Source organism: Callorhinchus milii, unplaced genomic scaffold, assembly GCF_018977255.1.
Source record: "Callorhinchus milii isolate IMCB2004 unplaced genomic scaffold, IMCB_Cmil_1.0 Scaffold4, whole genome shotgun sequence".
NCBI classification, from domain to species: Eukaryota; Metazoa; Chordata; class Chondrichthyes; order Chimaeriformes; family Callorhinchidae; genus Callorhinchus; species Callorhinchus milii.
This window is the reverse complement of record NW_024704745.1, coordinates 31,140,974-31,165,646: the sequence shown is the minus strand read 5'-3', so window position 1 is coordinate 31,165,646 and position 24,673 is coordinate 31,140,974. Positions and strand designations below refer to the sequence as shown.

The 24,673-nt window shown below is 38.4% G+C and overlaps 1 protein-coding gene across 8 annotated transcripts in view; it reads left to right on the top strand.

Annotated features, from left to right (window-relative positions):
* Window positions 1–24,673, top strand: part of LOC103176881 (protocadherin-9) — a 397,017-nt gene that overhangs the window by 3,695 nt on the left and 368,649 nt on the right. For 2 of the 8 annotated variants that reach the window (XM_042333967.1, XM_042333964.1), the window contains exons 2-4: window positions 16,675–16,680; window positions 18,899–18,920; window positions 21,808–21,838. The exons of 5 other annotated variants lie outside the window; for them this stretch is intronic. In XM_042333967.1, coding sequence (XP_042189901.1) covers window positions 16,675–16,680; window positions 18,899–18,920; window positions 21,808–21,838 — 59 coding nt within the window. The remainder of the gene's footprint in view (window positions 1–16,674; window positions 16,681–18,898; window positions 18,921–21,807; window positions 21,839–24,673) is intronic. One more of the 8 variants, XM_042333966.1, reaches the window with a different exon arrangement.

Genomic DNA, 24,673 nt, shown 5'->3' with positions numbered 1-24,673 from the left:
AATCACTTAGCAAACAATAGCCCTGAGTTCATAATCTGAGACATTGCAGATAATGCTTTTTTATCTGGAAAACCACACCTTCTCCAGTTATTCTGGATTGAAGGTACAATACTAACTTTAAAAAAACAGGTTATGAACAAATTTGACCTTTTTCATATTTCATTTCTTTGCAATTGTTTTGGGGGCAATACCAGGGTTCTTTTGATCACGATCACAACAATTTGGGGTTTGCATACACTTTGCCTCGCTTTTTGTGCATTTCAGACGTACAGCACTTAAATCATTATAGCATTGTTTGAAAGAAAGCCTTTCTACTTCATTATTCCTATACACGTGACATGCATATGTTGGTTCAGTGTATGTGATGTTCAAAAGAATCATTAAAAATGATTTAAAAATCAATCTTAAACGAGACAGCATGCAATATATTCAGAGAAATATTACAGTCCTAATACATTGCTTTTATTCCATATGAATAAAAGTTACTCACTTGTTTTTCCTTGATGCAGATTCAGATTTCACTTTAAAAAGCCTAGATTTTCTCAGCACATCCATGTGAATTCATCGTAGAACTCCTTTCGTCATAAATCAAGGGAGGCCAACACTCCCAACTGTTACTGGTATCATCTGAAAGATCACTATTGATCTTTTGTTTTCAAGTTTCAGGGACCAACTTATCCTTTGGACAAAGCAAAGATGAGGTTTAGTCCACTCATGCTGAATTTCCTTGTAATACCTGATTACTATGGGTTATCTGTCTCTGCTGAAATATTCCTATTATCATGGTTGTTTATATTGCATAGTCAAACATTTTGTGAGAAAAAATTAAATTGTGGCGGAACTAAATGATTGTGTATACGTTCAATATGGATCTATACCAGTACTTTATTAGACAGACGGAAAAGCCATATAGAGTGCCTTCTCACGTTAAAGCACTTGTTTTTCCTTGATGCAGATTCAGATTTCACTTTAGAAAGCCTAGATTTTCTCAGCCCATCCATGTGAATTCATCATAGAACTCCTTTTGACATAAATCAATGGAGACCAACACTCCCAACTGTTACTGGTATCATCTGAAAGATCACTATTGAACATCCAGATAGTTAGCTGTGGCTTGCCAACAAATCGGAACAGTTTGCAACTACAGAATATCTCTAAAAAATTATTTTACGATGTGTTTGGTTTCAAAATTATTTTGCCCATATGAGATTGTTTAGGAATCTCTGTGACTGATCTCTGGTTTGTAACATTCCAGTAGTTTCTGCCTTCGATCATTGCAAGAGAGTGGTCTCTGAAACTTGAAAACAGAAGGCACATAAAGAAGCACTGAACCCTGACAGAAAGATGTAAACTTTGTACATTCAAAATTAAATGCATTGTAAATTGTGATATTTAGGGAAAACACTTTTAATGACACCCTTTAAAACAATGCACATTTGTTTGTGAGGCAGAGCAGTTTTAAGATTAGTTTTAGTGTCAAATTAAGTCACACCAATATTAAAGATCTATCCCCGGCTCTTCTCTCTGCAAAATTTCTGACTGGTAGCTGTACGTTTCTGAGGGGTGATGATGAAGTCGCAATATGCAAACAACATTTCAGTTTCAAATGTGGCATTTTATTGTAGTACTCGTGTAATATGTTACTTATAGACTAGGAAGCAGTAATCAACTGTTTTACCTTCAGAAAAATTCTTTGAGTGATATCAGGGGCTAAAGTAAATATACTACTTTGGAAAAAAGGGGTGGAGGGGGCCGAAGTAAAGTATTATACCTTGTGCTATGCTTGTTTTAATCTTTTGATGACTACAGTGGTATTCATAGCACTGTAGTCCAAAATGATGCAGTCTGAATCTAGTTGTAATATCACCTTCACTGTAATTTCATGAAAATGTGTTGAAGTTTGCGTACTCCATTTGGGGGAAGGCTTATATGCTGGTTCTTTTTACAAGAGGTTAAAGGTTCCTATTACTCCTGAAGTTTACAGTTATTTTCATTAAGATACCAGATGTGAAATGTTGGCTTTGAAGTCACTTGTGAAATTGCATTGCTATCTACAGGTGAGTAGGCGGCTGTGTAAGTAGGCAGGTAGCGGAGGTTAGTTAAGTGGACCTGGGTAAGTGACATTGGAACAGATTCAAAATAGCTTTGCCTTATCACAAATGGATTATTTTCTGCTGGGTGACTGGTACTCATGATTTGGTGCTGCTGATACAACCTCTCAAATGTAATGTTGTAAGCAAACAGCTTGTGCTTCAGAGCTTTAAAATGCGAGTCTGAAGAACATCCCATAAACAGCAGCTTATATAGGACATGGTATCATCCACATCATGTTCAGGTATAAATGTTTTGCCATGCTACTAAATTTGTTACTGTAGTGAGAAAAAACTTTAATATTTTAAAACATTTAATTCCAAACTAATAAAATAAGGACAACTAGGCATTAATTATTGGAAAGTTTTACCATGCCAATGACATTTTTGGTATGTAGGGTGCATGGTGAACTAGAGGTTTTACAATTGCCCCTTTCATACTAATGTAGCAATGTTTTAATGGCCCCCTTAATTCACCAGAGCAACGTAACAGCCATTCTTTCTTATCACAGGAGTGGACATGGCTTTGGATACTACCAGCAGCTGTATTAGCATATCATTTGCAGGGAACAGATACTGCTTTGTGTCACAAATTAAATCAATAGAAAAGAGTGCTTCACAATGCTTCCAGTGCAATCCCGCCTCAGCGGGCAGCCAGATGAGATGTTGCATGGCACAGAAAAAGATTAAATCAGACCCACTGAATTGCCAGAATACATTTGAGGGTAATTACATTCAGATTTTTGTTTCTGTTTGAATAAAAACTTAGAGGCGAAAGTTGACATCTGGGTGAGGGTTATTTTGTATAATGACAGTATTTCTAAGTGGTCTATAATTAGAAGTAATATTGAGCTCTATTCTTTTGCAGAACCCTGCCCAATATTCCCTAAAATATGGGATGGAAACTTGTTAAATGTAAAGCTGGGAAAAACTCAGTTCTCAAAGGGTTAAGATGACTCGTCCGACGTTTGCACTTCCTGAAATTCAGCAATTGCACGCTTAGCTCTTGGAGAAATTCATGGCAAATCTCTTGGAAAGAAAAGTCCAAAAACATAAACATAGCGTTCAAATGTAACTTTCTGCCAGGCACGGCTTCTGTTAGAATTGGGATTGAGATGCTGTAAGCAGAGATTCTCAAGCAAAAGTGATCAAGGGAACAGATGCGTGCTCACATTTAACCTTGCGGAATATGGTTAATTGGGACATCCCTTTATAAGGGATATTTTATAGGCAATGATTGATGCCCATTGTTTAAATCAGTGCAGATGAGCTTTGTTCAAGAATGAAGTACCTGCCATTGTTTCAATTTCTGCTAGGATGTCTATTTAAACCACCTTCAGCTGTAGTACTTCAGCAGGACTGTATCTATCTTATTTTAGTCTCAGCGAATCCAGCAAAGCGCACTGCATATGAATAGCACAGTCATCATTTATATTGCCCGGCAGGGCATGTTCCCTGAATAACCATTGAGCAGATTTACCCAAAATGACAGCTTTTGCTAAAACATGTAAGGGTGGAGCCATACTTGTTTTTTCCTGGAAAGAAAAAAGGATGCTGAGGAAAATCTAACTTTCTATTCACATCTGCTCCATGTGGAGCAAGGAGTTCACTGAATCATATTAATCAGGGATTACATCCTAACAGACCCTTAGGATTGGGGGAGTTGAAAAGATTAATGGAGCTCGACAGAAGCATACCTAAGGAGAAGACCTGAGTAGCTTCTCCTGAGCCCTGTGTGAGCAGCAGAGAATTGAAGCTGGTTACTGATCCTTGTATGTGGAGGTGTTGAGCCACAGTTTCCCATAAGCTATGTCACAGAATGGCTGGAAAAGACCGGGCTGAGGTACTTATCAGTCACCAGACACCACATGTTTTATTGCATCTGAAAAGACTGGTCTGTTGGGACTGAGTGAGAAGGGTCAGACAGTCATGTCAGTGTTGGAAAGGTTGAATCTATAAATATCATTATGCAGTATTCACAAAGACATTGACTTGAATCACTATGTACATTTAAATATACTCAATGATTATACACTTGTATTTATTTTGTTGATATTTTTATCATTATATTTAAAAGTTGTATGTGCATGTTGTGGATACAGATTTCTGTGCTAAATAAAGTATAGCTTGATTTTTAAATTTCTTTTATACCTTTGTCTATTTTATAGTTTTTGTGTATGTTCATTTTGTTATTGTTTGATCATTTGTTTTTCCTGCATCCTTTTTTAACTTTTGGTTATCATAGCACTTCCCACTGTCACATTGACCTCTCCGCTCAGCAGCCTCCGGCGCCCCCCACCATTGGCATTAGGGCCTTCTTCCTCTCTGCCCACACCCTTTGGAATTCCATCCGCAGTCCCTTCGTCTCGCTCCCTCCCTTGCCTCCTTCAAGGCCCCTCTCAAGACACTCCTGTTTGACTACACCTTTGGTCACCCTGCTACTCCTACTGTCCCTGCCCTCCACCCCTCCTGATTCCGAACCCCCTTGCTTGAGTCCAAATCGCTGATTATCCAGCGCCTTAGGACGTCCTCCCAACGTGAAAGCCGCTACACAAATGTAATTTGTTGTTGTTGTTGTCACATCTTTCACTCTCCACACTGATACACTGTACATGTCGCACACAGTCAGCGTTAGCTTGTTCACTGAAGAGTTCTAAAGCAGGCATTTCATTTGCAGGTTCCTGTTGCTTGTGACGATAGAAGGTTAGAGATAGATTTTCTCCCTCCACAGACAGTTTCTGCCTCACATTAGTCTCCTTGTCACTGATTAATATCTATTTGGCTTGTTGAATAAATAACTGGCTATCACTGATTTCCACACAAATCTGCTTGTTTCAAAAAATGAAACACAGATAGTCTGATTGGAGACCCTGCAAGCTTTGTGTTGTAATACTGAGCAGCTAAACTCCAGTGAAGTTGCCAAGATAAATACGAGGAAAATTAAATTCACTTGGGATGTAAATTTATTAAATCGCATCTGCTGTGTCAATGACATTAGGGAATTGGCGGAGACTGATAATAATATTTGATGGGGTAGGAGGGGAGTTGGCACTTACAAGACAGTAAAGACTATGAGGAGCACATTGCTGTAACAAAGATACAGCTGGACTTTTATCATTGCTGGTCATAAAATTAACCAAATAGAAATTATATCGGGCACATATGATATACTGTTGAATGCTGATAAATTAGACCTAGATGCATATAATTCCAGTTTATCAAACCACTTTCCCATTCACTCTATTGTGTTCCATACGACAGGAGTGAATGTACTTAATGCAAGCACAGCACTTAAATAACGCACACACCCTGTTTCAGTTTAACATGTTATCCTGATTAGTCATGTATTTTTAATATTCAATCACATGTTGAATGTGATCTACCTGGAAATCACTACTTTTTTAGGTCTAATCATTTGTGTGTTAACATTTGTGTTTTGGATGAATGATTAACTGGGCTGTGGTACAACAATTTGCAAATTGCCCATCTTCTTGATCTGCAGTTTATATAAATCCTTATCCAAGGATAATCCTGATCAGAGCATAACATGTTAGGCAGTTATTCATCTGTGCACTGCCAATTCATTAAACACAATAATGTCAGATCACCAAGTTTATCTCCACATTAACCACGTGAAAATACATTTCAACCCTTGTCGAAACCACACGTACATTCAAAATAACATTTTGTAGTTATTTGTCATGTATTTTGTCTTTGGAATCTTAAAAAACAAAGTACTTTAGTATGATACATTTGACCCTCCCATGTGGAACAAGGGGGAGTGCTGCATTGTCTGAGGCTATATGTTTAGGATGAGACGTTAAACTGGGTTTGTATCTGGTTATTTTCAGGTGGACATTTACGATCCCGTAACACAGTTCAAAAAGACAAAAAGTTTCTCCATGTATCCTGGTCTATAAACTTCCAAAATAATTCGACTTTCACCTCATGGTTGTTTGTGGGACCTTGCTGGCACAAATGGCTGCTGCATTTACCTGCCAAAGCAGACACTGCACTCGACAGTAATTACCTGTAAAGTGCTTTGACAAATTTTAACTCCATGAAGCCGCGCATCCAAAATACAAAAGTGGAAGTAAATTTCTTTGAAAGAATGGATCTACGTGTAAAATGTGCATTCTATAAACTGCATCCAGCAGTGATACGGGTAAAAACAGATCACTATTCATTTACAATGTGAGTCTATTGTTTGTAGTCTCTATCACGTGTCACCATGATTGCTGTTTATAGTATCCAGAATGGAAACGAGAAGGTTTTTTTTAGAAAAGGAATTTAATGAACAAACAGTAGGTAGAAAAAGGTTGCAATTCAAATTTTCTTAATGTAGAATTTAAATGAAAGAGCAAGTAGGAGCTGTGAAAGTCCCCATTTTCTGGTTTCAAATGAAAGGCTTTCTTTTACCATGGTGTTTTGCTTGCACTGTGATATGCAAACAAAACAGAGCACCAAGATTCAAACGAGCCCATCTACTGGGTCATGTTAGGGGATACAATATGTTGCATTTGGTGAAGTGGACCGTTAAGCAATGCAGGAAATAATCTAAATATTACAATATAATAATAATAGTTTGGTTACTCAATCCACAACTGTTTGCGGGACACTACTGTGCGCCCACAAAACACAGAGTCACTACACTTCACAGTGAATCCTGTGAAGCGCTTTGAGATGTCTCGAAGACATGGTAAGGCACTGTGTCAAATGCAAGGATTATTATACATTAATAATTACATTTGATATAGCGCCTGATCATGTTGTTGAGACCTCTCAAAGCATTTCACAGAACATGCTGTAAAGCAATTTGACTGTATTTTGTGTGTGAAATGCGACAGCCAGGTGCGCACAACAATTTCTCACAAACAGCCATGGTGTGAGTGACCAGTTTTATTTGGGGGATTGTTGGCCAGGACACCAGGAGAAACTCCCTTCTCTTTTTGAATAATGCAATGGGACTCTTTAACATCCACCTGAACAGGCAGATTGGACCGAGGGGTTTAACATCTCATCCGAAGGATGGATATGTGAGAAGCAGAAGGCAGCGCCAGAGAGAATGCTGCTTACACAAACCATTTGGCTATCAGAGAACACTTGAATAACTAGCTTGCTGTTTACAAGGGAAATAGCAGCACAGAAGATGGGGCTTAGTGGTCATCACACAGTACATTCCCCACAGTGCCTGCTAACTGTCTTGTGGCACATTTTTCATCGGCAAGGCAAGCTCATTATCTCATAGCCCAGCAGCTCATCTGTCTGCCCTGTGAGGAATAGTAGTGTGCAGATACAGACCAGGCAAAACACCAAGTGGGCAGTTGATGGGAGTTTTGTATCTTGCAGACAGTAGCAGCTTATCACAAACTTATATATACACCTCCTCATTCATTAGTTTGCCTTTCAACTGAAAAATTTCGCTAGTTTTTTGTATACATACAAAAGATGTAGTATTCTTTTATTCAGCAACCAGCACAGATAATATGTCAAATACTGCCCTCTTTCAAGTCCAGGAATTTATTATATCGCTTCAGTTCACTTGACTAGCTCTTGGCATCCATGCAGCCCTGACCAAATTATCATTTGGGTGCCTCTGATATCCTGTTTGTATGACAGCTGCTGATTCAGTTTGCTGCCAGATTTACAGGTATTCTGAATTAAAATGCGCAGTGTGAAATGTGCCTCCTGAGTTAACATGCACTATGTCAATTGTATGTCCTGAGTTAACGTGCACAGTGTGAACTCTGTGTCTTGAAATAAATGCACAGCGTAAAACAGTGTGTAGGGAATTAAAATGCATGTTTTAAATTGTCTACTTTAAATTACATGGCTTGAACCATGAGCAGGAAATTAACCCTAGCCTGCCAGCATCACTGATAGATTCTGATCTTCCCGGGCTAACTAATTGTTTCCAGTTTTCAGTGCACGCACAATACTGCGTTTTCTACCTTTTCAAGATGTATTTAAGCCGAGTGTATAATATTCAAGACACAACTTCACAGCGGTCGGTCGTTAGCTTTGAGATCTTCGCAGGGCCTCTGATCCATCTGGGTACATTCCAAATCAATACATTACCAATGAATACATTTAAACCATGCGATACTCATTTCCTTATCTCTCATTTACTTTCTCCAGAAACTCCTTCTTGAAATTGCCAAAATGGCAATATATCATTAGAGCTACTGATATCAGGGATGTCTTAGGAATGAGTTTTATGATGAAAAAATGAGACAGATGCAAACCATTCAATACGTCTATTTTAGCAAACAATAAATTAGATTAAGTGATACAGCAAAGCTCATATAAGTTGTATCAGTCAGTGCCATAACCTTTGATATGACTTACACAGAGTCCGAGTTGCACGCAAGCTGTAGAAGTCATAGAAAACCAATAAACTACACTGCACATCTGTAATTTAATGAAACCGGTAAGTGTGCTTGTGGTAATTTGGCATTGCAACTGGTAAGTGCGTATGCAGTAATTTGACATTGCAACCGGTAAGTGCGTATGCAGTGCGGATTATCATAATAATCGTTGCCTTTGATATAGCACCTTATCATGTCTTCAAGACGTTTGCAAGCCCTTCATGGAGTATACTGTAAAGTGAATTGACTGTACATTTTGTGGCTGAAAGTCTACATTTCGAGTGATTCTATGCGTCTTGACTCATCACCGTATGCGTACTTACTGGCAAACGTTGGAATTGCATTGAATCACAGGAAATGAAATTCTTCTGCACATGTGTCGACGGATAAAGCCTACGATTCAAGGCCTTCGGTAATCACGGGTGTAAAAGAAGGTAGGGGAGCGGCGTTACGAGTTAGGTGGCTAGTAATATGAGTAGTGTAAAGAAACCTTAGAGATTTTATAGGAAACTGAATGGGACTCGGGTGAATGTAGGACTTAGGTGTTTATATGATTTATGCAAGTTTTACTGTATTTTTAAACCAAAGCTCTCGCTCCAAAACCAAATTGTAATTCCTGATAATTTGAAATTGTTATTTACTTTGGGATTCCTTTGATTGAGGCTTGGGTTTTCTGTCCCTGAACTGTGTTACTGCTGATTTTTGTAATCAACCCACATAACATCAAACTTACTGCCCTCTATTGTCAGTGTGGCACACCTCATTGACAGTATGGGTAGCCACTAATTCTAGATGTATTTAAGTGCTGTTGCATTCAAAGGGAGACACATACAGAAAGGAAGTTGCCAGTCTAAACTGGTCAAACTACTCTAATAATATGATGCATAGAAGTGGGGTGTTGAAGATGCATAATGTGTTGTTTGTTGCCCTCTCAATAGGAAAAGGTTGTCATCTCATGCACTTTTTCCACTGTTATCTCGCATGTATATATACAGCACAGCAAACATTCAAAGAACCATAATAGTATTCGGGAACTAATTTGGAGGATAATTGTAGATAATTGCTCTCCACTTTGTCTGAATTAAGTTTTTGAGGATCCAAATCTAAAAACATAGCTCCTTCCCATATCTCCATCCAAACTAAAAGTAAATGATATATCAGACTGGTACTGATGAGTAACAGCCATGTATCCACGTGGCTCAATTGGTAGCACACTTGCCTCTGCGTCAGAAGGTTGTGAGTTCATCATCGTGTGGGACTTGGAGCTCATGGTCTAGGAAGGTTGACACTGCTGCAGTTTTAGGGGAGCACTGCATTGTTGGAGGCATTATCCTTTGGATGAGATGGTAAGTTGAAATCTTCTGCCTATTCAGGCCAACTTCAAAAACCCATGGCATTATTTGAAAAGAGAAGAGAGCTTTTCTCTGTGTTCTGACCAACCATCTTTCAGTTAAATTAATTATTCACTCCTGGCAGTTTTTGAGACGTTACAGTATGCAAATTAGCTACGGCATTTGCCTACAAATCAGTCACTACACTTTGCAGAAAATTGAAGCTCTTTCCAATATGATAAGGCACTGCATCAAATGTAACATTTATTATTAAAAGAACAAAAATGATTAGGCTAGTACAATTCTTGCTTCTTAACTGAGATGTTTGTCCCCAAATGCTTCATGGACAATTGCTGTCAAATGTAATAATTATTTGTCAGCAGACGTGACAATATTTACCCGTTTGGTGAACATTCATACTCGACTGCTTCACTGTATAGAGGCAATGAACTTTTTAAAGGTCTTTTCTGCACATTATTTTACAGCTATTCAGAACATTCTGGAAAAAAAATACTTATTGACTCTTCCTCTCTGCCTAAACCGTGCGACACAAATGTTGTGCGATAAACAGATGTGATCATCACTTATATATAAATGCAACATTACCCCTATCCCCAGTGGTATTGGCTGTGCTCCTGTGAAGATGGTGATAATTGGAAACCATCCATTGGTAACAGACAAACACCTTTGTGGGTTTTGTTAGGGTGGGGCAGGCACTGCAAAAACAAATTAATTATTAATTTGTGCTTTTTTATTTACAACAACACATTGCACTTTTACAGCATCTTTCACAAAGCACAAGAGCTCAAAACACTTTACAGAGATGGAGCGAAAACCTGAGCAAGTGGGAAAGGGGAGGGGGAGTGCACTAAGAGGGAGTTGATTGAAAACACGGTCAAGAGGCAGATTTTTAGATTTTTTTTGAAAAGGAAGGGAGGGGGCAAGGTGGAGGTATTTGGGTAGGGAGCTCCAAAGAGGGCAGCAGTTGAAAGGTCAATTGCCAAATGTAGAGCGAAAGAATGTGCAGTCAGCCCAAGATTATAAAGGGGAGGGAGGTGGGTGGGAGAGTGAGGCTGGAGGAAATGCAAAGTAGGGTAGGACAAGGGGAACACAATTGTCTATATGTATATTGGTGTATCGATATATATTGGTTTACATGTGTTTCGGTGTGTATCAATCTGAAAATGATGATAGGCAAATGGACAGAGTAGGAAGAGAAATATCAGAATTGACATGAGCTTTGGTGACAAATTATAATTCAACTTAAGTTTCTTCCCCAGGCTAACCATGGTTATTATTGAGAGCACAATTACATTATATAAGAATTTATGGTTTGCTTTTAGCTCAGCTTGTTTAAATGTGCTACATCTTGCAGATACACCCAAGTATACTTGCACCAATAGCTTAAAACAGGACGTGGGAAATTCTGACCGTGAAGAGCTACTGCAGTATTGTAAAATTGTGAAGGAAAGCAAAGAAAATATCACATGACATTAATTCTAAGTCACTGACATGAAGGAACAGCCCGCTGCCTGCTGCAACGCTGTTGCCTCACCCATTGACTCACCACTGGATCACCTATAATAGTATACAGTGCATTACACAATGTCTCACGCATTGCTGCAATTAGTGCACTTGATTTATGATGAATATAGTGATGCCTTCGGCAACAAACTGTGTTGCTGAAGGCATCACTATACTTGCAGATGAGGCTGAGAACTATTCAGTTGCATTTAAGATCTCAGGCTCATCTGCAAATTAGCTCAGTTGCCATCAATATGCAAGATCTTCCACCAATTATTCTATTGAGAACTTGGGATTGTAATAAAACTCCACCTCAGTGTGAAAAATACTGGCAATGGGAAAAGCGCTGTTCATAGGAGCTAACCTAGGAGCCAAAGAGAAGGCCCAACACATTCTGCCTTGCCTTGCTGTGTGAGATGCCAGGAACTTGTGCAAAATCTGGGATAAAATATTGCCGAATACATATAAATTCCTACACTCTCACAATTTTGGTACACTTGACATTCGGAGAATTTCAAAAGTGCATTTTTTATTTAATAGGTTCTATAATGAATGTGCTTTTCTTGCTTTTAAACTACCTTAATCACATAAATTGCAGCAGACTTCTGTCTCCGTGAGGAGTTTCACCAACCCCAGAACTGATGACAGTTATCTTTACGTTCATTGGCATGTTAGAAAATGTTAAGGATGCTGACATGAATGTTGCATTTACTTTCTTCTATTCGCTAAAATGGCTTTAAATCTAGCTTTTGCAAATCTGCTGGAAAGAAGGCAGTGCTTTGTCTTGTATTCCAACCATCTATAGGTGAATACTGAAAGCTATATAAACATTGACCCATGAAAACAAGAATTTCCATTCAAAATATTCATCCTTCACGCAATGTTCTGATATTCATGGGACTATTGATCATTAATCTCTTTCATGGCTTGCACAACAAATGCTTCTTGCCATATATGGTTATTTGTCTGCAGCATTTTATAAGAAAGCTGATATACTTGAAAGAAGATAGTATATATGCCAATTGAAAACATTTGTGTTCATTTAGTAACAGCTCCTAAACCATTCGATTAAAAATGTTTTAGTTTCTAGGATCAGTTCAGACTGAGGTTGTAGTGAAATGATTTCCAGTGTTGTTTGAGGAGGTTTTGCAGAACCTCCTGCTATAAACAAACATTAGAACCAGTTCTAAATAGTCTCACGCTGGTTTTAATTGTTTTTATCACTTGATGAAAAGTTACCATTAGAAATGGGTCAATGACATGTATTGCCAAATACTTGCTGTACCATATGGGATGAGTTACATATATTTTTAAAGCAATCTTTCCTTCCATATAAAATGGATAGAAAAACATAACATCAAAATAATTGCTAAGTTTGTGCTCTGTTTTCTAACCAATTGTAGTCTGCCTTTTATTTTGTTTGCCCTTAATGTTTGCTATGACATTCCCTAACTTTATAATAGCTCAGCCATGTTATTCCTTTGAAATGGGAGTTCAGAGATAACAATAAAATTCAATTCAATAAGGTTATGTCAGGGAAATACATATCATCGCATGTCTTTAACTTTACAGGAAAGCTTTCCTTTTTAACAATCTGATACAGGAGAACATTTCTTGCCAAGGGACGTTTCTCTTAAGATATGAAAAATGTGCTAAAATAATTGACCTACTGTGATGTAGTGCTGCTGGTAAAATAAATTAAAAGTTACTTACTATGACAGTGAGCAAGTAGGACTTTTTTATAAACAACATAGGAAAACATTTATTTTCTGTTGTTAAAATTACATTAAAGTTTTGACAATGAAACGTAAAACTAATCAATTTTATATGTCAAAAGCTTATTTGTTATTTTAACCAAAGATAATGAAAAGCAGAACCCTTAGATAGATACTATAGTATGTAATCAAAACAGGAAAGAACTCCACAAACATGCAAAGGATTAGATACCACATAAAAGCAAAGCAAGGAACAATGATTGAAGTACAGGAGATGGAAAGATAGGCTTTGCTGTTGGTACCAGCAAACTGCAGAATCTCTCTGTTTTTCAGTTTACGAAAGCTGGAAAGCAACTCATTCCTGTCTTCTTGCTTCTGGCTAGAATTTATAAGGTTTGGCAATTCAGTAAAAGGATTAGCTCCCAGGTTTATGCTATGCTTTTCAAGTTATTAAAGTGTTCCGCAATACCAGTTTTGTTTCTTGTTGGCTCCTTGTCTGTTTTTATTCGTATTTCAGCAACAGGAGCCACCATGTGGCAAATAATTACACTTATTAGCGAGGGCTGTTTGTGTCTGCAAGGCAAGGATGCAACGGAAGAAAATGACCATGTCATACGCTGTTTGTCTCTTGTGATGTTTGTGATGAGGCTAAAGAGAATAGGGGTTAAAAGGACAGATGGCAGTGGTGCACTTGCACTTATCAACCGAAGAAAACAACAATTCAGCCGGTTCCTTTTTATTCTTGAAGGAAGCTTGCAGCTAATGCAGGGAGGTGAGACTGGGTCTGTCTGGAAGGGACCTGTCGTGGAGAGTGACAGTTTATCAGTCACAAAAAAGTAGTTGTTGATTCTTTTAACCTCGCTGAAATATTCCAATTAAATGCTTTTCTGCAGGTGACCTTCAGGGAATTTTAACTGGACTCGTACAATAAAATTGAAGGAGATAAGTGAATGGATGCGTATTCTACTGAGGCAGCAAAGATTGCATAAAATGTCATTTATGCATTAGGTTACTGTAGATTCAGAGAGATTTAATAAAACAGAATTCAATGTATACTTTGTAAGCTGTAGCAATAAAATTTAGTTGTAGAACTCATTCTTTCTTGAAATGTTTGTGCTTTATTTTCAGTTTTAGTGGATTTCAGTGTTTTCAGGAACTGTACCACTATAATTTTATTGTGTTTTGGCACTTCCAAAAATATCAAAACAAAAAGGAATCATGAGACTATTACACACAATATATTTTATATATGAGCCATGAGTGATGATCCATTCTACTGTGGTGACTATTCTTTTACATCATCTGCAACTCTCCACTTATTGACCCATTGTGTGAAACACACAGTTGACTCCCAGTCGCCGCATATCCATGCATCAATGCGGTGACTGCTCATTTATTTACCAGAGGGCATTTACTCTCAAAGTGGGCTTTCCATTTTGCTGATTAACAAGGTGTCTGTACAGTACTGTGAAACAGCAGGCACTGTAGTGCAAAGCGATTTTCACTCACAGTTTTAGAAGACAGATTTGAGATACAGGGTAAAGTTTGCGGCGTTCCTTAACACATTCCTCCCGTTAATTAGCACTGGCACGAAATATGAAATTGAAATATGCGGTTAAACGTTTACATTAATTATCACTGGGAGGTAAGTGTGGTCTTCTTGGAGCTGAACTGGCTCCAAGGTGATATGTTTGGCCACGGAATGTCAGAATCGAGCCAGCCCTCTTTAGCAGTCTCGGTAGTCCGGTTCCTGAGCAAGGAGGCGCCACAGTATTTCAGCGCACTGTTGATGACAGCACAGCCAACCTGGCTCATCGGCAGGATCTGGAAGGGAGGAACAGTCACTAGGGGCAGAGAGTCATCCCACTTAGCTCCTGTTAACCCTGCAATCCAAAGCCCTAACAGGTAGGGCGAGCTGGACGAGTAGCAGGAAAGCTTGCCAGACAATGATATCAGTGGATAAAAGCAAACTTTCTCCAGTTAAATGTCGGCAAGACAGAGGCTCTCCTGTTTGGCTCCCATCAGCGCCTTATCACCTCAGGCACAACAATCGACATGGAACCACACTCCACCTTGTGGAGCCAGTATGGAACCTCGTTGTCTCGGTTAACTCCCAACTATCCTTTAAATGTCACATCTGTGCTGACCCAAGGTGCTGATGTGCTGTGAAAGTTGCTATATAAATTTGTTGTTTTATAGCTTAAATATTTTAAGTTTAGATTAACTTTTAGTCCATTATCTGGTATGCATTCTTCCCAAGCGCAATTTAAATTTATTCCATTCGGCCTCAACCTGAATGGGATATGGTTTGCATATCACTAAAGTAAAAAATAATACAGGTCAACTTATAGCGTACTAATTATCAATGTACTGAGAAACCTGCTTTTGATGTGTATTGTTACATGAAACAGATACGACATGTGAATTAACTGAACATTCCTGGGTTTATTCTTTTAATGGTGAGATGCTAATGACCTGTACACATCCAGGTTAATACAGTATAGTTGATAATAAAATACTCTATGTGCATCGACTTATCACAGACACACATTATTTTTGATAATTGATTAGATTTTTCTCCCCATTACTCGAAAAAACATCCCTCCTTCTTACGCCCTTTATATATACACAATACCTCTGATACCAGACTATCCTGTTTTGTTTGCACATCCAGTCAAAATTATTTTAGTCACGTCCATTCCCAGTTTAGGTTTAGTGTTACAAAGTGTATTTTTAGATATATACCCGGAGGTTTTCATTTACCAGTAGGATTATGAATGACTGGAACAGGTTCCCAGAAAGGGTGGACACTAGACTCATTTAAAAAGCAGTTTGAAGCCGTGATAGGAGGACGGTAGGGTGGGTATTCTGGAAGTATGAGAAATCAGTTAGGGTGAAGGGCCTTCTTCATCCAAAATAATTTGTCATCTTCTGATCTTGTGAAAAAAACTTCACTTCTAATTGTAATGCACAATGGGTACATCAAAGGTTACATTATGCATCCATTACTTTTTTTATTTTTGGGGCTTCAAGTAGGGTTTTCATTTTCTTCGTGTTTGAGTTTATGGCTTTTACAATATTGATTTAAAGTGTGTGACAGATAGCTTTTCCACCCACTATCACACAGTGAGACGCAACTGAATGTTCAGTGCCTGCAGTGCTGGATGTTTGGTTAAGTAGAAGGGCTTTAGGCATAAACTGGAGTACTATAGAGCCATCTGCTGAATTATTCATCCCCCCTCAACAGACTGGTGCTGTTGTATCATTATTTAGGGAAGAATATTATATTGTTATTGATTATAGCATTTGCTGTTACATTTCATTTGCTGGGCGTGTGCTTTGCATTCTAGATACAGTGACATCCTTGTTTAGTCAGATCAGGAATCAAAATGTTTCTGCGTGTGTATGTGAGTGTATGGGTGTGTGTTCAAAGGTGTTTTTGACTGGGTATGTGTGCAATTGTGCGTTTTTTGTGCACATGTGCTCATCTGTGTGCATGTGTATATGTCTTACATCTTATAAAAACTTGCGTTGAATGAGTTTGATACCAGAGCGACAGATGCCAAAGAGTTTACAGTACACCTTACTTAACAGTGAAACTGATTTAATAATTTTTTCAAGGTACTTGTGTAAGAGAACTATTGAGTGTAATGTGGTACCAAAACATTCATTTAAAATGTGCTGATATATTCATAGTGGATGGACAGTGCAGGGTTATTTTGTAGATGACACATGGTAAGGATGTTTTAGTTAGTAGACAGTGAGCTATAATGTGTTGACCTGAACCAGCAAAGTCCAGATTAGCATAGGAAAGGGGTCAGGACGAATGGCCTGAGGAGCACATGTTAGGTTGGGTCATGTTGAGAAATACAGGTGTGGAGCAGCCTTGAACTCTGATTTTTTTCACAGTGATGCAGTTGTATTTTCAAAACAGGGTTTACAGCAGTGCAAAGGCATCAGCTGTTTTTAAATGGTGTCTTGCTGTGATGAATCTTGCACATTATTATGCACTCTGATACTTTTGAAATTCTACGTATATATTGTTCAACATTCAAGAAATGACCACTGTCACTTTTAAAGTCACCACTTTTAAAGTCATACTGAGAACATCTCAAAGCATTTCATATAGATAATTGGAAACCCACTGGGAGGGGAGAATCTGAAGGTGGACGAGCAAGGGGAAGGAAGAAATATTTTACACTAAACAAATTGCACAGAATGTTAATAATTTTACCTTCCGAATTGATCCGCTTGGGAACATTAATCCCTTAATCCTGTAAAAATGTGCTCGTTATACTTATTTTCTAAATGCCGAGACCAATTAAGACAGGCTCCATGCAGCATACTGGAGTACTCTATATGTACAAGGCTACTGAGGGCCGGGTTGTCATCTACCATATCTGAGCTCAACACTGCCAACAAGGAGAAGAGAATCTCTCCAAACTCCTGCTTCTCACAAGTAACTATGGAATGATACTGGAGGCGACACTGAAGATGGCCAGGGAGCATTCACATGACTTTTTGTCTTGATTGGTAACAGAATAACATAATATAGGAGTAAAAATGACAAGATGTGATGTGATCGGTGATAATTAAAAACTTTGTGTGGTGTGAACCTACCCACCACCCAGTTTTTGTTATTCTGTAATAAAAGCTTATAAAGAAGAATAAATGCAGTACTTTTAAGGGTACAAGGAAATCTGTATCTCGTGACGTTTTAAATATGAATTGCTGGTGGAATAATAATACTGTAAAGTCTCCTTAAGTCTTTTGATGTTCCTCTTTGCGCTGATGGACAGAGTTGTTGACTGTTTTACATTTGGATGAGATGTGATACAACACAGTCTTATTCTGGCAGCACTGTTGCTGTACTTCTATTCTGTCTCGATAGATTAATTACTATTTGATTGATGTGCAATATTTATTTGATTAAACAATTAATAGTCACAAAAAAATCTGTCACATTATGGGATGGCATTGCATTTGATGAATTGACATTTGAAAAGGTTATACTATCGCATAATCCTGATCTATTTAAATTCCAACACACTAGCAGTACTAAGTGGCTTGTGTTTAGGCACTTTTTTAATAAGTCTTTTAAATTGTAGTGCAGCTATTTCATTACATCCATTGAGCTTGTTCAGCTGTACAATGTAGATCAGGAATTGAGTTCCTCTATTTGCAACAGCCATGATTTCACAAAACAGTGGACAAAACCCCATTGTATTATTTAAATAATAATCTTGCATTTGATGTAGCGCCTTATACCATCTTCTGGACGTTTCAAAGTGCTTCACAGAATACACTGTAAAGTGAATTGACTATATTTTGTGGGTGAAATTTGGCAGCCAATTGCACACAGCAGTGTCCTACAAACAGTGACCATTGAGTGACCAAATTATTATTATTTTTTTTTTGAAGGGATTATTACCCCCAGAAAAGCGATCTGCCAATCGACTAACAACTGGATACCTGCTAGATAAACAGAGATGTGGAGTAAGGAAACTTGACCAGCTTTTCACCCTATATGGGAATCAAACCCAGGTCCTGTCAATTGCGAGACGTGCGCTCTAACCACTAAGCTACAGGATTCCATTATCGTACAATGTTTAAATGGATCAGAAAGTGAGGAAAATCTGGGACCTGGGTTGCAGACCTGATGTAATCTGCACAAGGCCTTACAAAGTGGTGTTTGGCCATTACGTTCAATGCTTAAGGCAAAAAGCTTGATTTAAGACAATAGACATGTATGTGTAATGACTTGACAAATAGAGAGTAGGCTGAATATTTGAAAGTTGGAACTAAAGGTTGAATCTTTCAAGTATTCATTAATCTAAATTTGGCAAGTCAGTACAATTATTGCAATTCAGTCACACAGCAAGTTAGATATTCATATTTTGAAGGTATTTATTGTACCCAAATAAAGTACTGAGATCTTTGTACAACTCTTCCCCCATCATCATTGTTATCTTATTGGCTATTATATCACCAATGACAAATCTAAATTAAAGGCAATGTGGATTTCACTGAATTATGACAAAATCCTAAATAATAAGGTGCTCTATCAAATGCATGGATTGTTACATTATATTTCACCCTCAAGAGCTTTGTATATGCTTATCAGTATTTCTTGGTCACCTCTTTTTGCTATGTTTCATGCTTTAAAATATGCCTGTTAGAGGCAGCCTGAGAAAATGAATTTTACAAATGTAAATTTTGTTGTTGCTTTATGTAGATATCCCAGGATTTAACATTATGAATTTTGATTTGAACTCACTGCTGCCCAGAATATTGAGCCAAAAATAATGTAGGCAAACTGCCTATAGAGAAAAAGTAAAGTGCCTTCTCTAGTGCACTATCCTCTATCCACTATCATTAAACAGATCTTACAATTCTCGCAGGCCAGGACTAGAATTATTCTCAGATGAACAGTGGTTTCAGCTCTTCCAGAGCTTTATTGATGCAGTTCATTGATGCTGTATTTGTTCAAATAGGAATAGCACTGCAGTAGATTTATCAGATTTTCCCACTTTACACTATTGGGCAAGTTTCACTGGCCTGGTGTCAATGAATGTGCATGAGGAAAGCTTGCCCATATCCAAATTCAAAGTCACAAATTGCAGCTTTTGTTGTGAGTACGGACTTTCCCAGTGATAAAGGAAGTGTCTATCTGTGCAGCTCTGTGACGGAAAAAATATATTGCTGCTGTGTGTCAGCGAAATGTGAGCTTAGCCTGTCTGCAATTAGGTAGAAGCAGTAAGAATATTTTAGAAAAGTCCTATTATGAAGGATCTCATTATTATAATATTATTATTTGATGTGTCTATTAAATGGTAGATATTCCAATTAGACATTATGGAACGGATAACAAGTATCCAAAACTAGCAGTGAAGCTGAAAAGTGGTAGCATGGTCTTTGTCTTTAGGGGTAACACTTGATACATTGATACATTTACTGACATTGTCAAGTGAGCATTGCTTATCCTTCACTGGTTGCTGGATCTACTGACTCTTGACAGCGTAACCTATGAACATAAACTGACTTCAATTTACCGAACAGCGGAAAATACAGAAGGTGTACAATTACATTTAGCCAAGATAGGAAAATATGTGTTCTAGAAGCCAGTAATGCCACCTATTGTATTTCTAAATCATAGCAAAGTCATCAATGGATGGAACCATTATATGCTACAAATGGGATGTAAAATACTGTTTGCCAATGCTAGCAAAACATTTGTTTTTCATTTTCCATTATAATTGTGGTGAGAAAAGATTGTTATCTCTAGGGTACAATGTGTTAGAACAACAGCATATTTTTCTCCAATTTGACTTCTTGAATGTAACTCTATAAATGTAAGATCTATAAAACTGATTTCAAATGGAATTCATTAATGAAGGCAAGTTCAATCAGAATTCCTCATGATCTATAGTTTATGAAGATCTTCATGCAAGGTGGTGCATCTTGTAATAGCATTCCTGGTGAGTCTAGGTTTTTCTTATGCACTGCACCAATATAATAATAATGCTAAAATAAATAATGTATTTGAGGATCATTTACAATCCTCAAAGTGCAAGGCTGAAAATAAATAATCTTTGCAAAATCTCAAATTGCAGTCAAGTACTGTGTTTGGAGCCTGAGTAGGGGATTCAGTAACTGGAACTACACTGGCTCCTGGGAAATCCTCTTTAGTAAATCACATGGGAGATTTCCCACAAATCAGTATGACACACTTCTGGATTCTTTAACTAAGGAATCCCGTTTTAGATTTGAGGTCCCAATCTGCCTCAGACATTTACACATTGGAATTTGATTACAGAATGTTAGATATTAAATAATGGTTTACATAAAAAGAGGATAGTCAGAGTAACCAGCATAGTACCATGAGCAGAACTGAGATAAAGAAAGACACACCTGCTTCCCCATTTTCTTTGGCTCAAATCTGTGTCTATTATTCAGCTGTGTGGTGGTCCTATGAAAGGATTCCAATTGTTTACCTTTGTTTATTTTGACACAAGGAAATTATATTAGTTCAATGGGAAAACTGGACACTGGAAATCTAAAAAAAACTTTAGAAACTGCTGCAAATGCACAGCATGTGGATCATTATCTGGAAGAGGAAAACCTAATAATTTAGCTGCAACTTTGCATTAACCATTCTTCGTCCCTCTGGTGATTGACCCATTGAGAAATTCCATTCCAATTCTAGCATTTTCTTGGATTATTACAAATTTATAGTATGTCAGATTCCTGTATGTGATTTACACTGAATACACCTGATCCTAGCAACTCAAGATACTGTGTAATTCTTCACAGGTGCAATGTCACTATTTGCTCATCCTGCTCATTACAGGCCAGCATAATCCGTTAGAGTTTTGGCTTGTCGAGTTAACAGGAGCTGAGTGGGATTCCCTGCTTCCAGTGATTGGTCTTCCCGTCCAGATCTTGCCGATGAGCCAAACTAGCTGTGCTATCATCAGCAGTGCCCTGCGATACTGTGTACTTGGCTGGCTCAGGAACAGGGCTACCGAGACTGCCACAGAGGCCTGGCTCGATTCCAACATACATGTCATGTCACCTTGGAGCCACTTCAGCACCAAGGAGACTGGGTTTACTTCCCTACACAGAGCAATCATTATCACATGTGGGGACCAGAAAATAATTAACAGATCAACTAGTCGCCAAGTGTGGCAAAAGTCCATCGACTACCCCCCACTCAACACCATTGTCAATGCTTTTGCCACGTAGTACATTGCATAACTTGTTTATTGTGTCATTAGACTGTCGGTTACCCCACTTTTCTGTCCTTCCACGTAAAGCGAATTGACTGTATAGTTTGTGCGTGACATGTGCANTTTTTGTGAGCAAAACAAAATCTGGTTTGCAAATATCCCATTTTCATATTCTCCATCTCTCTTTATTTGCACGTATTCCTGGCCTGAGAGTGCAGGCACATGATATGCTCCCAGCCCTGCCAGTGCCACTGGATCGACAAACATAAAGGAATGCATTGTAACATACCTACAATGTTTCCTCACTATTTTCCCTACCTACCTTATAATGCAACACTAAGATTGAGAACTCAGCATTTAAGGAATTGTGGGTGGAAATGTGCATCATGCCATTCTGCGTTACAGTCCTTGGAAGTCTAACATGCTGAACTGCCCCACCACTACTGTCTTGTAATTCACTGACAGCCACTCAGCACCTGTTGTGTTTCTGTACCACAAATGTATGGTATTGGTCATGTCCATCCTGATCCTTGTGTTGACAAGACATAGTTGTAAAGTACTGCAGCCATTCTCTGCTGAGTAGCGGTGAACAAAGCTTTCAAAGAAATGAATGCAATAAATTTACAGTATTCTGCACAATAAAGGAGATAACAGGATTTTGTAAACATAAGGCCTAAATGTACCTGAAACATCTCTTTTCACTTTTGAGAGCTTATTCAGAATACACTGTGGGATCTGTGCATTGTGTGAGGCATGAATGTAATGCTATGCATTGCATTCCTAGGGAACTGATGCTTATGAGGTATGTAAATGGGACCATAGAACGTGGTTCCACTTGTTCTTACTCAACCATGAGAAACAGGCAGAAAGGTGGAGGGGGGCAATACTTACTTTCTGGATAATTCTTTAGGTGAGGACAAATGGGAAGGTACTTGAGCTCTCCACGCATGCTTTGAAACTATTAATTAATTTGTGCTTGCTCAGTTGGTATTTGGATTGAAATGATGGCATGGTGGCTCAGCATTTTAAACTTTCAAGGATTCTAATGGTGATGATAGACACAGGAAAGAATGCCGAGGAATGAGCCTGAAGAATACTACTGCGTGAAGAGGTATCTTTTATCTAAGCCCTGTCAAATTGGGCACTAATTAGTGTGAGGATAAAAGAAACTGAGTGAAATATGCTTCACATTGTTTTTAAATCCTCTCGGGCAACAAGGACCGTAGCATCGTTTGCACAGCTTCAAAAGGCAAACGTTCCTCCGAACAACAGGTAAGTAAAGATGTTGTCAACAGAAATTTGAATTAGAAGCCTGCAGTGTTTCATTGGTGAATGTTTTGTTATTGAGTACCAACTATGTTTTGAATAATTTATCGAGACAAGGGAATACATTTTGTTTGATTTGTTTATTCACCTGCCCGAGCACATTGCAAGCTTTACATTTTAATATGCACTTGCATCCACGACGGAGCATTGGCAATATTTAATGGAAAGGGTCAGAAGTGGCAAATCTGGACAAATTTCAGTTAATGGGTCTTGGTTCTGATGCGGCTCACTGCCACAGCTAATGAAACTGATTGTCAGCTACTATTTTTTATAACATGTCACAAATATGTGACTTAAACTAAAATGTACATCCAACAGGTGCCATCATACATTTTCATGTACGGAAAGTATTTGTGACAGTAGCATTGTCCATTCCTGCTATAAACAAACTAATGTGCCCCCCAAAAAATTAATTGCAAGTGATCAGATTGGGTGGATATGAGGTGAGTGGGACTGCTTTTCTGATGTTGTGAATTGTATTTGTTTCCCAGAAGCCCACCAGCTTCCATATTACTTAATAATAACAAAAATAATTATTAATAATAGCAATGCATCAGAGGATTATAAAATTTAGTGATGGTGTAATTAGTGGGTGAACAGGGCGGCCAATTTGTACAAAGCAATGCCCCACATACTGCCAATGAATAGATATATCAGGCGTGACCAACTGATCACCAACTGATTAAATTGCGGCCCGCGTGAATATTCTATGCACTCGTAATGCAGCCTGCCTAAGGCCCATGGGCCACAAGTTGGCCATCCCCGAGTTATATAACCTCAAGTGGACCACATGTGAAGTTACCGATGCCAGCAATCACAATTAACATGGCCCAAAGAAGTATATTCAGCACTGCTTCCAGGTTAAAAATAATAACCACCAAAAAAGTGATATGTGTTATAGAATCAAGTGTAACTAGAAACTGAAGAAATTAATGCTTTTCATTTGGTGTATAATTATTAAACTGCTTCTGAGATACTACTTTAGTTTAACCATAAGTTGCCAAGATTCTTCTTTTTGTGTAGATAAAATTAATCTGCCATGAATCAAGTCTTAATTGCAAAGATATGCATGTTTTCAAAGTCAATTTCATAAATGCTTGGTTCACATGCTTATGCAGGAATGGCCTCTATTCTGGGTCTGTAACAGAGGTCCAAAATAAATAGTTAAAATTGACTTCTGCTGCACAAACCTGGCCTGTCTTCCAACAACAATAACAACTTGCATTTATATAGCGCCTCTCAGGTAGAGTAGAGTCTCAGAGTACTTGACAGTGGCGGGGTATGAAGCCGAGACGGGAGGAGGGGGAGGTGACGAAAGGCACAGTTAAAGAAGAAGGTCTTCAGGCACGACCTGAAGATGGGGAAGGAAGGGGCAAAGTGGAGAAATAGAGGAAGAGTGTTTCAGAGTTTCAGGCCGTAGTGGCTGAAAGTGCGGCCGTCAATGGAGAAACGGAGGGTATGATGGACTTGCAGAAGGCTGGAGCCAGTCAAGCGGAGGAGGTGGGTTGTGGGGTAAGCAGGTCGGAGAGGTCGGGAGATGCAGGGCATAAAAGGATTTGAAAACAAGAGTGAGGTTCTTGAAACTGATCC